Here is a 17,397-nt window from a genome sequence, read left to right as displayed (position 1 = left end):
TACTCATTTGCGTTATAGCCAACCTATGTCAGAAGACGATGTTTTAAGAAATGTTAAGACTTTAGTTCATATTTGAATGCGTCGAAATATTGCAGGAACCTTACATGCAGATATGATTTCCCATCGGACTGTTTTTTTGTGAAACAAGGGGAGCCATAGCGGCGGAACATTTGAATTCGTAGTTTCGTGCAAGCAGGGTATATATGTTTGATCGGACACATCGTAACAGTCCTCCGTTGTGTTTTTTCTCTCCAGTTTTTTTCTACCGTCATTCAAAAAGAGTTTTTAAACCAGCGACGAGAAACAAACAAACCGATGTCATGTTAAGTAACGGCAACCTTCAAACACGCTCATCAAAATCAGCACAACATGAGTGCTCTTGGTGGTCCTCCTTTGAAAAGAAAATGCTACATGGGTCAACACAAGATCAAGAAGAAAAAAATGTACGTTCCTTTGTAGATGTTAATGATATGTACTTTTATTACATCTGTTCGCGGGTAAATGTGATAATTTATTTTTTCTACGTACCAGCGAGGAGCCAGCTCACAGTGATAACTCGTTAGAGACAAGCAATTGTCTGCCAGGCAGAGGCGGCACAATGGTGAGTTGGATATTAGTATACTGTACTGTATTTGTCTAATGACAGATCTTTACACAAGAGGTCACTTGATTATATCGTGCAGGGGGTTGCTCTCGGAGAGTCCACGCTGGCCCTTGATGAAGAGATTCTGAATGTAATGCAGGTGAACGACCCCGGGAATACTGCGTCTGATGCACGGAAGAAAGCGCACGTTTCTGCAGACTCGGAATTTCACAGTATTCAGGAAAATGCCTTGAAACAAAAAGTCAAGAAACCTTCCAGAAGACCTAACTGCAAAGACCTCGCTCAACGGCTTCTGTTCAGTGAGGACTTGGAGGAATCACAACAGCCTGCTGAGTGTCAGAAAAGCAACAATTCAGGACCAGCTTCTGCATGCGTCAGAAAATATACAAAAAGTCACCAAGGGGATGAAACGTCCACTTTGTGAGTCATAACTTGCACTGATCTCATATTTTTGCTGTTTTTACTGTTAATGTCATATTGTTTGTATTTCAGGAGGCCGAAGCTTTGCTGTAACAAACAAGGACTTGAAAATACGAGTGCAGGTCCATCTCATGATGTTTCTGGGGACTACATTTTGTTCAGTCCTACACACATAGCTGCTGCTGTGAAGCGGGCTAAACTGCAGCAATCATCACAGAATCAGTCCGCCTCTGTGCTGACATTTACCAGCATCGTTGAGCCCGATACTCTCAGTGACGCCTTACCTCAGCCAGGTAAAACAGCCTTACATCATAAGACGATGGTTATGGATTCTTTGTTCTGTGTGAACGAAAAAGTTATAGCATCATTCAATCAGGCGTGGGAAATGTCTCTCTTTTATAGCTTTGCTGAATTGGAAACACTTTAGACACAAGTTGTAGATCATGCTTGCTACCTCGCTTGTACTAGTGTTCACATGTGCAGATAAAAAGCACACCTTTCAAAATAAAAGCACTGTATATTTTACATTTTACTATGACTTCATGCTCTCTATGAGGGCCGGTCTGTGGGAAACCCCGGATACGGCCCCCAGATTTTATTATGTCGAGGTCTGATGTACGGTATGACCTCCCAATTTTAATTGATCATTTATTTCCCCCATGATCAGTCACAGAAATGTGGTCACAAAAATATTGTTCTCTGAGACTATATTTGTAAAGGAGAAATGTTGTCACTTTAGCCATCATGTCTGTTTGTAATTTGATTGTCTTAATTGTATTGTGATTTCTGTGTGTGTTCTCCACTGTACAGGCTTGGCCTTGTGTGTTCCTGACACACAATCGGACAAGCTGCTGTTATCCAGTTGGGGTTTACCCACCACAGTCTTGGAGTGTTACCACAAGCACAAAGTAACCCACATGTTTGCCTGGCAGGCTGAGTGCCTCAGCCTTGGTCAGGTTCTGCAGGGAGGTAACTTGGTCTTCTCTGGTAAGGCACTGAACATCTCCACTGAGTTAAAAAAAAACAAAAAACACTTGAAATATTTTTAAAAAATTAAAGATGTATTCTTCTGATTTTTATAGCTCCAACAAGTGCTGGAAAGACTCTGGTGTCTGAGTTGCTGATGCTGAAGCGCGTGTTGGAGACTAAAAGAAAAGCTCTCTTGATTTTGCCATTTGTTTCTGTGGCCAAAGAGAAGATGCACTACCTTCAGGTGAGGAATAGGAGGAAGACTATGGTAAATAATGTAATTGTGTAAACGGTGCGGTTCATAGATTTCTGTGGCCCTGCAGAGCGTATTTGAAACGGCGGGTGTGCGTGTGGATGGCTACATGGGAAGTACATCAGCTGCTGGCGGTTTTACCGCTGTGGACGTGGCTGTCTGCACCATAGAGAAGGCCAACTCTCTCATTAACAGACTAATAGAGGAAGACAACATAGCTTTACTCGGTAATACAGCTGTGAAAGTCAGCTTGCGAGTGGTGATCATGTGTGACATGTACCTGGTGATATTTGTGCTTCTAGGTATGGTCGTGGTAGATGAGTTGCACATGGTTGGAGATTCCGGAAGGGGATATCTGCTTGAACTTCTCTTGACCAAAATTCGCTACATTGCACAGAAGCGCAACACCGCCGGGTTTGTCTTGTGTGTGTGTGTGTGTGTGTGTGTGTGTGTGTGTGTGTGTGTGTGTGTGTGTGTGTTTGTGTGTGTGTTTGTGCGTGCGCGCGCACACATTCTTTTATTTGAGACAGATTTCCTGTTCCGATAGGTCACTTTCTGAGGGGGTGCAGATAGTAGGTATGAGTGCCACTTTGCCCAACTTGTCCCTCCTGGCCAACTGGTTAGGTGCAGAGCTTTATCAGACCGACTACCGACCGGTACCCTTGCAGGAGCGCCTTAAGGTGGGCTGCAGCATCTACGACAAGAGCCTCTCTGTGGTTCGCCACTTCACTCCAGCACTCCCAATAAAGGTAAATGATACTGAGTGTAGGTTGATGTGGGACTTGATACATTAAAAGAAAACATCATTGTTATTAACCGCTACTGTACTTTTATCAAGGGGGATGACGAGCACATAGTCAGTTTGTGTTATGAGACAGTGCGGGAGGGCCATTCCGTGCTGCTGTTCTGCCCCTCCAAGAACTGGTGTGAGAAACTAGCCGACAGTATTGCGAGAGAGTTCTTCAACCTCAAACATACTGGTAATTTTCCGTTTCACACATTTTATCAAAAACTGTTTGTGGCTATTTTTCTTTTACTACAGTATTTTAAGTACAAATACATTTGTGTAATTGTTTGCTAGCTATAACACAATTTACCCCTCAGATATACGGTGATAAGACTTGGAGACTTGAACATCATTTTGAAATACTAGTTGTTAGTTAATAGTTATTATTCCTGCCAAAGATTTTCCTTAATGTTGGTCAATGTTCGTTATTTCAAAAACCCACTAATAATTTCAATAATACGGAAAAAAATGTTTTATCACATCAACGTAAACAGTTTTTTTCATATACGGAATTGTAGGTGAAGTAATCGCCAATTAGGGAGCACCTCCCCTACAGCAGGCTGCCATTTTTCACTGCCATGTTTTTGCTATGTATACCCAAAGGATGTTTTGTTGCCAATAAATGCCACAAAATGGTGGCGAAGAACTCCTTCTTGTACAAATGAACTATACTAAATTCAACATTGTTTAATTTTGTTGTTGTTGTTTTCCCCCGAACAATAGAGGCAAGTTTAAACATCATAAATGAGCTAATACCGAACAGTGAATATGCAAACGTACCCTGCAGTTCTTGTATAAATATCTTTTAGAACACAATGGCGAATTAGAACCCCAACCAGTGTGCTTGGATCAGGAGGGACTAGTGGATGTCATAGCCCAGTTGAGTCGGACACCGGCAGGATTGGATCCTATTCTGAAGCGCGCGGTGCCATGGGGGGTGGCCTTTCACCATGCTGGTAAATATACAACCACTTAAAAAAAAAAACACCTCGCAAATAATTTTGGACTTACAGACCATAAGTCCTATGAAAAATATCTTTAAATGGCAATAAAAAACCACCACAATTCTACCATGGAGGCGCCATGTCATATTGCTCGCTTGAATAAAATCTGTCACATAGCTCTGATGGGTGCATAACAATCATGAAAAAGCTTTTATTATAAACATCAAGCGAATGGAAATTGAACTTATTTATGTGTTTGTATTACTTTCTTGAGTGTTACAAAACGGTCACTGTCATTTTTTTTCAGATAGCACAAGAACAATTTATTTTAAAGCTGTCATATGTCACGTGACCAAATCCACAAAACAGCTGAGCCGTGATGTTCACAATGCAACTTTCATAATGCGAGTTTCAGTCAGCAGTAGTTCGGGTGAAATGTCTATAATATGTCGCCTTTATTTTCAACATATGATTTACAACAGCTGTAAGTGCTAGAAAAGCTTGATAATGCTGTAGGTGCCTGAATTTGGTTGAATGAAAAAAATAATCTCCTCTGCTGAGTTCAATCAGAATAAAATGGGTCTGTGCAGGTCTGACATTTGACGAACGTGACGTTTTGGAAGGGGCATTTCGTCAGGGCATGGTCAGGGTCTTGGCCGCCACCTCCACTCTCTCGTCAGGGGTCAATCTCCCAGCCCGCAGGGTCATCATTCGAACCCCAACCTTCAATGGACACCTGCTGGACCCGCTTACATACAAACAGATGTCTGGACGAGCAGGGAGGAAAGGAGTGGACACCACGGGTATGAAAAAAGTACAGCATAAATGACAGAAAACAATCACTTTTGTTGAATCACGATGAGTTTTTCCTCATTCCAGGTGAGAGTGTGCTGGTGTGTAAGGAGGCTGAGCGTCAGAAAGGTGTTAGTCTCCTCACAGGCGATCTTCAGCCAATCAGGAGCTGCTTAGTGAGAAGGCAGGGAGACGGCATCACCACCAGCATGCTGCGAGCCATTCTGGAGGTGTGATTGTCACTGATTGACTACCTTCAGTATGGTGTCATTTTTTTGGTCATATATTATTACATCACTCCAACCTGCAGATCATTGTGGGAGGAGTAGCCAGCACTCCCCAGGATGTGAGGTTATATGCTTCATGTTCACTTCTGGCCGCTGGCATGAAATGTAACAGCAAACAGGACTCACAGGAAGACAGCAACAGGGGGGCAATTGAGGCCTGTGTTGAATGGCTCATGGCGAATGAATTTATCAGTGTTCAGAAAGACGGTGAAGGTAAGTATTTCATTGTTTTACGTATCTTTTCTCTAGCAAGTGTTTTCGATTAAATCGGAAGACACATTCCAATGTGGTTTAAAAGAGACTGTAATTCCACAAGTATGAGCGGGGCGACATGACACAAAAGTATTTGGCACTTTAACCCATTGACAATATGTTTCAGATTTTTATCTCATTTTTTGTTGTTAACGTATTGTTTGTGACACTGTCAAAAACCTCTCTTCAACAAGGCAGATTTCTTACTTAGCTCTCGGGTGGGGAGTTCAAGCACCGTTTTTGTTCCCGTTCAGATAAATTGTTCTCATCAATTGATGTGTGTGCATTTACAGAAGAGCAATACTGTCCCACTCAACTCGGTGCCGCCACTTTGTCCTCCTCCCTCTCTCCTACCGAGGCGCTGGGAATATTTGCGGATCTGCAGCGGGCTATGAAGGGCTTTGTGCTGGAAAACGACCTGCACATTCTCTATCTGGTATTGTTTATAATGAAAGTCGTCCAAACCCATCTCCACTTGTACCAGTAAATGCACAACTGAGGATCCCTAACCACCTTCCAAATCATGGTCGTTTATGTGTCAATGCATACATTTTATTGAAAGCTTTCCCCACCAGATCACCCCATTGTATGCAGAGTGGACTACAATAGATTGGTATCAGTTCTTCTGTCTGTGGGAACAGCTGTCCACATCGATGAAGAGAGTGGCTGAGTTGGTGGGTGTCCAGGAGAGTTTCCTGGCTCGCTCAGTCGGCGCAAAACTTGTCGCCAAGACTGAGAAGCAATGCAGACAAATGGCAATCCATAAAAGGTAATGCGTACATTTATGTATTAATGATGAGATAATTACAGTATGTATTTTGAGGCACTGATTGACTGAATGCAGAAGAGTCGAGTTAATGCTAATAAAGATTTACAGTATATTCTTTTGGAGAAAATTGCAAAGTTGTGGATGGATGATTTCTTCCTGATTGTCAAAACCAAATTTACCTTCACTGTCGTACTAATTTCAAAATAAATGAAATAAAAACTCTATCCATCTTTTGATATGCCTTCGCAGGTTCTTCACCACTCTCGTACTGCACGATCTGGTCAAAGAGGTACCATTGGCAGCAGTGGCATCCAAATACAACTGCAATCGTGGGCAGTTGCAGTCTCTCCAACAGTCTGCTGCCACATATGCAGGTACTTATGAATGAATGAGAAAATGTAGATGGGGATACTGTATATAAATGATTTCTGCATCAAATTCTCCACATCACATCCTAATGTATTCAAATTCATCAGAATTCATTCAATGGAGATCTGTGAGAAAATTCTGTGTCAAATGTCTCAAAGTAATTCATTACATGTTGGCAGTGTAACCTATTTATCACTCTTATTGCAGATAAATTACCTACATACAGTATTAGAAAAAAAACTGCATGCAGTTCTATCGGCAGACAAGCCAACAAGCATAAAAACCACATGACACATGACAACCGCATAGGCAGCGTCCAATTGTAGATGCCATTTTATACATGCCAAGCAAGCGATAATACTACGGTCAACTCAAAGGAAACCGATAACAGACATTTGGATGACATTAAAATCTGTAAGAATATTATCACTTAATCAAATTTTAAAAAAGAGGCACAGTTTATCCCCTGGCTTCATTGAAAAATGAATAATTCTCTGGTAAACGCTCATGTGTACCAACATGAGCGTTATTATTATTATTTTTTTCTTAGAGGCATAATTTTAATGCCACAAAATCCAGCTGGAACAGGCTCCAGGTTACCCGTGACCATAATAAGGATACATGATAAAGAAAATAGATGGGTAGAATTTTGATGCATATCTTATTGTACTGTTGTACCTAATGTTGTTTCCTGTGAACTAAGTACACCAAAGGGCACACCATTATTAAATGGCTGCTCCATTCATCTTTCAGGTATGGTAACAATGTTCTGTAGGCGTCTGGGTTGGGGTAACATGGAGCTGCTGCTGTCGCAGTACCAGACTCGCCTGAGCTTCGGCGTCCAGCGTGAGCTTGTGGACCTGGTAAGGGTTTCCCTTCTGACTGCGACAAGGGCCCGAGCGCTCTACACACAAGGCTTGCGCACCGTTGCCGAACTAGCCCGGGCTTCAGTAGCCGATGTGCAGAAAGCTCTGAGGAACGCTGTCCCGTTTAAGAGGTAAGAGGGTTTGAGTGTGTGTAAAATGTGCACTAATTGCGGCTCCTTAGCACCACACTGACTGTTTTATTATATGGTATTTACATCTTTTTAAAAATTCGACATCACTGCAGAAATCTCCCGCAATATCACAGTTCACGTATCATGGTCCCGCTATGTTGCAGATTTTTTTGTGAAATGAATTTCAATGCCAAAAACATGTTCTCAATAGTGTTCTTGACGGCAATAGAAGCGTAGAGCAATCTCTAATTAAAATGCTGCCAAGTATTTATTGGCCACTTCAGCATCTCAAAGAAAAGTTTGTTGATTCAACAGCTGTAAATGTACTGCTCTTCCTCAGCTCCAAGCGTGCAGTGGATGAGAATGAAGTGGAGGCTGTGGAGCGACGGAACCTCCGCTGCGTTTGGGTGAGTGGCGGGCGGGCGCTGACCGAGCAGGAAGCGGCCGTTGCGATAGTATCGGAGGCGAAGCTCCTTCTTCAGAGAGACTTGGCGCAGCTGGGCATTCAGTGGGACCCAGCAACGCTTCTCTCTTGTGCTCCCGCTGTCCGTATCGTGCAGCAAGGTGAGACTGATGGTGTTAAAGGCCACGAAGAGGAAGATACTGCTCAGAAATATACGATGGTGGATGCTAATATGATTGCACAGCGATCTCAAGGAGAACCTGGAGGAGATCACGGGAAATGCAAACCTCAGATGACCGATTTTGAAGCAGAACTAGATAAGCAAAGCAAGGAAGAATTGAGTGAGCAGAGAAAGAAATCCAAAGCTGCAGACACAAAAAGTGAAACTAATCTGGAAAAGAGAGATTCGAGAAGCCAGGAGGTAAAAACAATAGTGCAGGGAGGAGTCCCAATTCAAGTTTCAATCAGAAAGGAAACACATCAGCCTAATGGTCCAGTAAAAAGTATGACACAAGAATTGGCTGAAATTGTGTCCACCCCGATGCTTCAACTCCAACAACCTTCAGAACCAGATCTCCCGCTAATGCCTCTTCCTCGGTTGAGAGCACCAAGTGCCAGGTTAGAAGAAGACCCGAGTGTTCACGCAAAGACATCAGATGATGCTTCAAGGCTTGGCATGTCACCTATGCAGCCAGGGAAACTAAAGCATTCAAGGGTCCTAAACAAAGTCCTTCAATCCATACAAACTGACAGAAAGCCACAAAACTCAACTGGGCTGACTTCACATGCCTTAAACGCCGCCGCTGATCTTGCACCTAGTTCTGCTCAAAACGCTCGAGCCAAACTTTGTCTGGACAAACAAGAAGACATGTCAGAGTCCTCTCGTCCTGCCTCACCCCCAGGATCCTCGCCTGAGACCAAGCAAAGATGGGCGGAGGCTGCAGAAGTGGACATGTTTTCATCTCCAGAGCTCTACATAGGAGAGAATCCAAGTGAAGAAGTGCGGCCAGAGGTCAGTCTGGGAGAAGAGACGTTTGGTGACAGTTTTGAATTGGACACTCAGACTGAACGGATAATTGTCCAGCCAGATATATACCACTGCGATGAAAATGATGGACATCCACAGGATTTGAACGATAGTGGTCATCTTCAAAATGAGGCAATGGTAGAAGCCAGCGCGGAGCAGAATAACGAAGACAGAGGAAGTGCCGGACTTGAAACCCTGAACAGCAAATGCCCATTGTTCAATATTTCTCTGACCGACAGCCAGATGAAGCTCATCCTTGACACCAGTCATCAGGTGCGTCATGATATTACGACTGTACCATTTTTTCCACATGTACTTGTTTGAACCAAATGGTACTAAATACAAATGAATACAGTGGAACCTTGATTTAACCGACCCGAAACCAAAAGACAGAAAATAATCTTGGTTGCGATGTTTCTGCAGAATTCTGCTGTCGACAACGTAGATGACGGTAACAATAATACTGGCGCTGGCGGTGCTGAGGAGGATCCCAACAGAAGCAGCAGCTTCTTATTTGACAGCCTGTATGAGAACTCTCTGAGCCCACACCAGACAGACCAGGATCGATTAGCCTTCGAGGAGCAGGGCAGCCAGCAGGCGAGAAGCATCCGCCCCCGACTGTCCCCCCAAGAAAAACGTCGTAGCGAGCTCCTCATCAACCAGGAAGTTGAGAAGCATGAAGCGATCCAGTGGGGTGGGTCTTTTTTCAACCTGTCCGAGTGGGGCGATTCTTTACTGGTGGGCGAGCATCTTCTGGAAAGACAGGAGGCCAATCACATGGAAGGTGATGTTCTTCCTGAGGATCACTTCACATCTGCGCGAGCTGAGCCACAATCTTTACTCCCCAGAACAAGCCAGGGAAGGCTGACTGAGGAATGTAACAAGAATGAACAGGAAGGCGAACTCATCTCCCGACCATCAGGTGATATCATTTCAAAACAATCACATGCCAATGTTGCACGTCAGAGCAGCTTTTACTGCAGTCCTGGTCTTCAGGAGATCTTCGATTGCTGGCCCAGTATGTCTGATCAACCTGTGCAAAACTGTACATTGGGACACATAAACAATAATGAGCAAATTCCTCCTTCATACCCTGTACAGGCTCCCAAAAAGTCTCCTCCGTCCATGCAGGGGAGGAAAAAATGCCCAAGGCCGGTCAATACAAACCCAGAGTCTGAGTCTGTTCAGCCACAACCATCACGAGAGGCAACAGAGAGTGGAATGCAGAGGCCTGGCTCTGTTGCAGACTTGATACCCCCCACTCAGGAGACGGCACCTGTGACGCCCAGAATAAAGTTAACCACTACGTCTATCCAGTCGCCCCTCACCACCCAGCCGCTCATTCAGTCGACCCCCTCGGGCGTCCTGCCTGGAAGACCTCCAAAATGTTCTGCGAGTGATCTAACGGGAGTTTTTCATAAATCCAAAAGCCAAAGTCCTTCTAATGGACCCGCTCTGCACCTTCCCTGCGAGAGTACGTCGCCAGACCCCTACGAGGGCTTCTCTCTTCAGCTTTCCCAAGATGCATCGTTCTCCTCCTGCAACTGTGGCACGTTCTCCATCATTGACGTTTCAAGTGACAAGCGCCTTTTCGAGACATTTGTCAAGGAGTGGAAAACTAAAGAACGCTACTCTCTGGCTTTGGCCTGTGAAAGTGTCGAGCGCCAGCAGGAGCCAGAAGAGGAAATAGGTGGGAAACATAAGAGAGGTAATCAATGCGGTCGTTTATTTGCATTTGCGGGAAAATGTGCTTAGTGTGTATTCCATAAGTCCAGTCAGACCGCAGTGTGAATGCCCTTTGTGTAAGCAGCACAACCGAAGCTCCAAGGTGCTGATGGTTTTCCTGTAAGAGGCAGTGATGGACTGATCCTGATTGGACTGTCTGTCTGCTGGGGAGCAAGAGATGCATTCTATATATCCTTTCAGAGAAAGCAGAACAAAGGTATACACACGCACACGCACACTCACACTCACAGGAATCGGGTCAAAGAGTTGCTCATCGTTGCTTCTCAGGTTTGAGTTTAAGCCTTGCCCCTCCGGATGTGGATGACAGTTTGCCAGTAGGTGAGAGGCTTGAGCATGTGAAAACCCTTCTCAGCCAGCCTTCCGCTGGAACGGTTGTCACGTATGACATCATCCAAGTGTACAAAAAGCTGGTGTTGAGCTGCAGCATCAGCTTGGAGGGAAACTGTGAAGATCCCAAGGTAGGCGTACAATACTGTAGAGTGCCAGTTTTCTTATTTAAAAAAAAAAAGTTACAAAAATGTTATTTTGGGAGGAGGCACGAACAAATAATGAAATGCCAAAAAGTACTGGGGTTTTGTTTTTTGGGTTTTTTTGCACAATGCTAAAACTATTTGGTCATTATCCAAAAAAACTTTGGAAAATGTCTCAATCAGCTTTTAAAGTCAACTCTGTAGTAGTCCATGAACACGAAGTAGTTTGTGCCCACAAAGTGCTTCCTCGTGCATACTTAATAGTTTCAGTAATGTCTGGGGCTCCGCCGTATATACTCTTGCATGCATGAGATAATTCGTCTTGAAAAACCATTTTCTTTCTTCCTAATGTTTGCTAATATTTTCCCCAAGGTGGCATGCTGGCTGATAGACCCTGGCACTGAGGAGAGGACTCTGGTCAACATGATTACGGTCTACTGTCCAGAAGAGCTCCCTCTGTTGGATGGCCTTGGGAATGTGCATGCCCACTGTCCCCGTGTGAGGGCAGCGACCACTAGTGTGCTCGTATACACCGCCATGAACCATCTCAATACACTACTCGACAAAGACGGCACACTCGGTAAGATTAGATAAGATGTAAGAAACATGACTCTGAGCAATTTTGACATGTCATGTCCTGTCACGGCCTGCTCAGAATACTTCAGGAGCGTCGAGATGCCTTCGCAAGTGTGTCTGGCTCTACTGGAACTCAATGGAGTGGGATTCAGTGTTGACGAGTGTGAGAGACAAAAGCATGTGATGCAAGCCAAACTGGCAGCGCTGGAATCTCAAGCCTACGAGCTGGCGGGACACGGCTTCTCCCTTACCAGCATTGACGACATAGCGCAGGTCAGATGCTTTATATATTTAAGCTTGGCCAAGGAAGTTTTTTTTTTGGGAGTACAGTAAAACCTTGTTATTTTGGGATGATCAGGATTGAGTTCTGCCATGAAAAGAACGCTGGTAACTGATGCCCACCAAAGAATGTTCATATGAATACAGTAGTTTGAACCAGATGGGCAATTTAATTGATGGAGGGGACATAACCTTTGAGCAGCGCCACTCGGGAAACCACATAGGACCACACACTTCCTACCAGATGTATGACAGAAATTTCCTTGCCAATATATGTGCCGGTCTGTAAATAGCGAAAATCAGTTTAAACTACAGTTGATGCCTAAGGAAATACAATTGAGAAAATTTCATGGCAAGGAAAAAACATATTTATCTTGTTATTTTCTTGCAAATATCCTAAATTCTTCAAAAAACACAGATACATCCCTGATATACATTTTCTACAAAAACGGTTGTTATCCCCACCAAAAAACAAATAAACCCCCAAAATGTTTTTAAAAATGTAAAAAAAAAAACCAAACAAATATTTGGGAAAAAATCCACAAACAGCTGAATCCAAACGGATGCAAGACAGACTTTTATCACCGTGAGAAAGGTCATTTTGAAAGTTTTCCTCAAGTTCTCAATAATCGATAAGGTGTGGATTTTCGAGACAAAACTAAGCATATGCAGGAGGTGGAGTTTGTGATTTACAGTATGTAAGTGCTCTACTGGTGGCCTTCCAAGTTGTCATCGGTTTGTATAGAGGAGCGTCTAAGAAACGTGATCTTCAAAAAGTATCTGTCAGCATGCACGTCCTTTTGCAGGTTTTATTCCTAGAGCTCCATCTGCCTCCAAACGGTGACATAAGCACATCAAAGAGCAAGAAGACCCTCGGATACACCCGCAGAGCCGGAGGGAGAGTTCGGCTGGGGAAGCAGTTCAGCACGACCAAGGTGAATGGCTTATTTCTACCCCAAAAGCTGTAAAAGAGTCCAACTAAACTAAACTGCTTTCGACAGGATGTTCTGGAGAAGCTCCGGCCTCTGCATCCCCTCCCAGGCGTGATTCTAGAGTGGAGGAGGATCACCAATGCTTTGACTAAAGTGGTGTTTCCACTGCAGAGGGAGAAGCAGTATCACGCTACACTGGCCATGGATAGAATCTACCCCATCGCCCAGACGCATACAGCTACAGGCACGCTGCACACATCACTCCATCGAGACGTCATGGACAATACTCATATGTATCTGTATCATTATTATTTTTTCCTTATTGATTTAGGGCGAGTGAGCTTTACAGAGCCTAACATACAGAATGTGCCCAAAGACTTTGACATTTGCATGCCTACCGTGGTGGGAGAGAGCCCGTCTTCACAAGATGGCTGCTACAAGAGCAAATATGGGTACGGCAACTCTGCTTTGACATACTTTGTATGCTCGACATTAGTTAACACTGATACTCATTTGGAATTGTCACTGTCAGACAGAGAGGATTAAATGCATTGGATCATGCTTACACCTGCATGACAATGTTGGAATCTGGCCTTCCTGTGTGGAGTTTGCTTGTCCGCTTTGCGCTTGCGTAGGTTTTCTCCATGAACTCCGTTTTCTGGCCACATTCCAAAATAGGGTTGAACAGTTGCCGTAAATTACAAACAGGTGTCTGACATGACCATGGTAAGAAAAACCATAAAGCTTGCATTTTTGGGACAGTGAAGGTTTTTTTAAGCAATGACTTAAAAATCACCATTCATCTAGAAATCAAAGTTTTTATGTTGCAGAAAGAAGAGACGTTCTTTAGCCCCGTCGGTTTCCACTAGCGAGGCTGCCAATCCAGGCCCGTCTTTCTCCGTGAGCATGAGACATGCATTTGTACCCTTTTCAGGTCCGTGATGCATTTCAGTCTATGCGATGCCTTCTCGCCTAGAATTTTCCCCATGTCTCACATTTGTTGCCCTCGTTTTGCTGCAGGCGGGATGATATTGGCGGTCGATTACTCCCAGCTGGAGTTGAGGGTGCTGGCTCACCTGTCCAAAGATCAACGTCTTCTGCAGGTTTCGACTGATGCACGCTGTCAATACTTGAATTAAACAGCAATAAGTGTCTGCGTGTGTGTGCGCGCCAGGTGCTAAATGGGGGCGCCGACGTGTTTCGCTGCATCGCCGCCGAATGGAAAAGCATCAACCCAGACACTGTCAACGACAACCTCAGACAGCAAGCCAAACAGGTGCGTCATGACTCATGAGTGTGACAACATGGACATTCAAAATCACTTAGCCCTCAAATCCGTTTTAATTTGGGGGTTTTTCCAGATTTGCTACGGCATCATTTACGGGATGGGAGCCAAGTCTTTAGGGGAGCAGATGGTCGTGGAGGAGAATGATGCAGCTTGCTATATTGAGAGTTTCAAGGCCAGATACAAAGGTCGGTACCACTTTTTCTCTTTACACTTGACCAGAGATCATTACCAATTATCCTATTTCACTTAATTGGTCTGAAAATTATCATTTCATTTCGCACTAATTATGTAGACATGAGGATACTAGGCGTCATTGGGCCAATTTAGTTTTTGTTGTTGTTGTTGAGCAACCTCCAACTGGGCCCCAAAGCGGCTCCTAAAGCCTTGTGTATACTTGAGATATAAGCACTGTGTGGTGGCAGTGAATCCTGTCAAACTAAACATAAAACAAAGACAATTACACACGTACTATATTTAAAACAACCACGTAACTTTGCCTTCAGAAATTCTGCTAGCTTAATGCTAACACACCATGCATAAGGTGGCTAACGAACAGCATCGGTGTCATAAGATAAGATAAGAAACCCTTTATTAGTCTCGCAATGGAGAAATTCCCAATTCACAGCAGCAAAGTTATGAAAGGAAGAAGTAGAACAACAAAATATAGGAGCTGCTGGAAAGGCAGCCACTCTCGCGGCGCCATTTTGAAGTCAAAATAACAAAAATAACACAACACAACACATAGGACACAGACAGTCGTGCAATCTTCACCACTTTTCTGCATACACTTTGTTGTCTGAAGCAGTTATAGATGAAAGAGGAGAGGATCAAAGTGTCCTTTTACCAGTGGATCAGAGACGTCATGATGAAAATGTGCACACGTCTGCTACAAGCTAAGTTTTGAAAGCAAACACGAAGCTGTAGCGTCCATTGACGAAAAGAGATGAGTTCACTTCTCCTGTCCCACGTAATCCGCTTCAAACTCCAAGCCGCGACTCCCAGTTCCAAATCCGAATCGGCGCTCCGCGCTAACGCTCCTTTCTTCTCATCGTCGGCTCCTCAAGACTTACATCCATCCAGCCGCAGACCGTTCAACAGCACCGATCTCTCCGCTGAACAAAGCGGGGATGTGAAAAATGCTGCCCATTACAGGCGCAAGACACAAGCGCCCCGGGACTGTCCAGCAACGACAGTCAAATGGCGCCGACATTCCTCCCAGTCAAAAACAGTGCTGGTATACCCATGCTGCCGAGAAGGCGCAACCACCAAGCACAGTCTCCTCCTTGATGAATGTCGTGGCCAAAAAATGCTGAAAAAAGTCCACATCAGGTCCACACGACGTAACAACAAACACAAAGTGACAAAACAAACACAAAAAAAAAAAAAAAAAAAGCAAGGCTCATGAGAGCACTTGCTGACGGCTGCCTACTCGGGCGCCATCTTGACTTCAAAGTCAACCCTTTATAACCCTTTAGCCAACGGATATTTTAACACAAACAGTGGAGCAAAACATTGTGTCCGATAATAACAATACTCAGAGGGATATTTTCTTTATCCTCTGCAAGAAACAGCTAATATTACTGTGACGTCTCCATATATGTTTCTATGTCTGTATTTTACTGCCACCAGGTGGCCAAGGCACACACATGAGAAGGAGAGGCATAACATCCATTGAACTAAAGCAAAGAATGTGGCAAAAACTTTGTAATTCTTTCCATTATATTTAATAATGTCATTATTTGTTTTTATAAATAACAATAGTATAGATTCCTATGTTTGTTATTAAAAACAGTGGATCTCATTAGATGTTTCTGTGGGTGTTTAGGGATCAACGCTTTCCTTAGAGAAACGGTGAAGAAGTGCGTCAAGGATGGTTACGTTCAAACTCTGATGGGACGTCGCAGATACCTTCCTGGGATCACCAGCACAAATCCTCATGTCAAAGCACACGTATGTGCTTGATTCAAGCTTAACCGTGGAAAGTCCTGTTTAACAGCAGATCACTTTGTAGAACTTGTAGAATATTTTTAATGCTCATTTAGATTCATGGCGCTCTAACAACAAAATAAAAACCCAGATTATCACAATAATTGTTTTGGGGGGGGGGGGATTTGTTACATTATTGATCATTAGGATAGACTTAGGCAGATGATAGGTAGTGTGATGAGTGCCAAATGTAATGTATCTTATTGACATTGATGTATCATAGAATGATGAAATACATCCCAATAACTTCTTGTTCTAACCAGGCGGAGCGTCAAGCAGTGAACACAACTGTCCAGGGATCAGCAGCAGACATCGTTAAACGCGCCACCGTCAACATCCACAGGCGGCTGAGAAAAACATACCCGAAATCTCCACTCTCTCATCAGCACACACATGCAGGTAACACATAACCACGCGAGCTCAGTCAGGACCAAATCTCATGTTTGCGTGACGTGCATGTGTGATGGGGAACTGTGTGCTGTAGGTACAGCCGGTCATCCTCGAAGGGGCGCACACTTGAGAGGAGCCTACTTTGTCCTGCAGCTCCATGACGAACTGTTTTATGAAACTATAGAAGATAATCTCATACAGGTAGGACAGTGTTGAAGATAACTAACTGTGCACCCACCTGCCACAACATCAGGTACAGCTGCATTTTAAAAGGAGATTTAGAGCTGGATCAACCATTTCTGCCTGCTAAAAAAAGATTATATTCAGTTTGTAGTCGTGAGATATTTGCACGAAATGTATTAGTGTCATACACCATTGTGGCAAGATAGCACCCTTATGGGGAACCTAACAACATGGCTGACAAGGTAATTGTTTTTCCATAATGATGTCCTGTTTTTATTTCCTGCCAGGTGGCTCAGATAGTGAAGAGGGAGATGGAGTCAGCAGTAAAACTTTATGTGAAGCTAAAAGCCAAAGTGAAAGCAGGACCTAGCTGGGGGAATTTGCAGGACTTGGATATTTAATATACTGTACTGTTCTGTGTATAGTCTGTCATATTTAACAACAGTATGATGTTTTTAATCAATAGCATAAATAATGAAATAGTAATTGCATTTTTAAAGGTAAAGGAAGTGGGTGAACATATTTATTTGAAAACTTCCAATTTGAGATGTTTTTTAAACTGTACTGATGAGGATCTGAACATGTATATCAATGACACTAAGCAATGAAATAAATTAATTTTGACAACATAGTAAAAAGTGCATGGTGCTTTTAAACAAAATGAGACTCGCAGG

General features: G+C 43.7%; 1 protein-coding gene across 1 annotated transcript; it reads left to right on the top strand.

Moving 5' to 3' along the window:
* The first annotated feature begins 13 nt into the window (after positions 1-13).
* polq (polymerase (DNA directed), theta) lies at positions 14-17,348 on the top strand. The gene is made up of 35 exons (XM_086119609.1): positions 14-443; positions 532-601; positions 684-1,024; positions 1,097-1,317; positions 1,835-2,011; positions 2,107-2,237; positions 2,317-2,473; positions 2,549-2,660; positions 2,794-2,995; positions 3,085-3,226; positions 3,843-3,989; positions 4,568-4,780; positions 4,857-4,999; positions 5,080-5,269; positions 5,602-5,744; positions 5,884-6,077; positions 6,327-6,451; positions 7,200-7,443; positions 7,784-9,146; positions 9,297-10,581; positions 10,684-10,815; positions 10,887-11,077; positions 11,462-11,669; positions 11,745-11,938; positions 12,751-12,879; positions 12,946-13,120; positions 13,208-13,328; positions 13,707-13,810; positions 13,897-13,979; positions 14,051-14,152; positions 14,238-14,349; positions 15,990-16,114; positions 16,414-16,549; positions 16,635-16,741; positions 17,011-17,348. The coding sequence occupies exons 1-35, from the start codon at positions 370-372 to the stop codon at positions 17,122-17,124; spliced, it is 7,707 nt and encodes a 2,568-aa protein (XP_085975735.1). The 5' UTR covers positions 14-369; the 3' UTR covers positions 17,125-17,348.
* The last annotated feature ends 49 nt before the right edge of the window (positions 17,349-17,397 follow it).

The sequence above is a fragment of the Hippocampus guttulatus genome, chromosome 9 (assembly GCF_054856545.1).
Source record: "Hippocampus guttulatus isolate MCC_2025c chromosome 9, RoL_Hgut_1.0, whole genome shotgun sequence".
NCBI lineage: Eukaryota > Metazoa > Chordata > Actinopteri > Syngnathiformes > Syngnathidae > Hippocampus > Hippocampus guttulatus.
The sequence above is the reverse complement of the archived record's forward strand: the minus strand, read 5'-3'. Positions and strand labels throughout refer to the sequence as shown.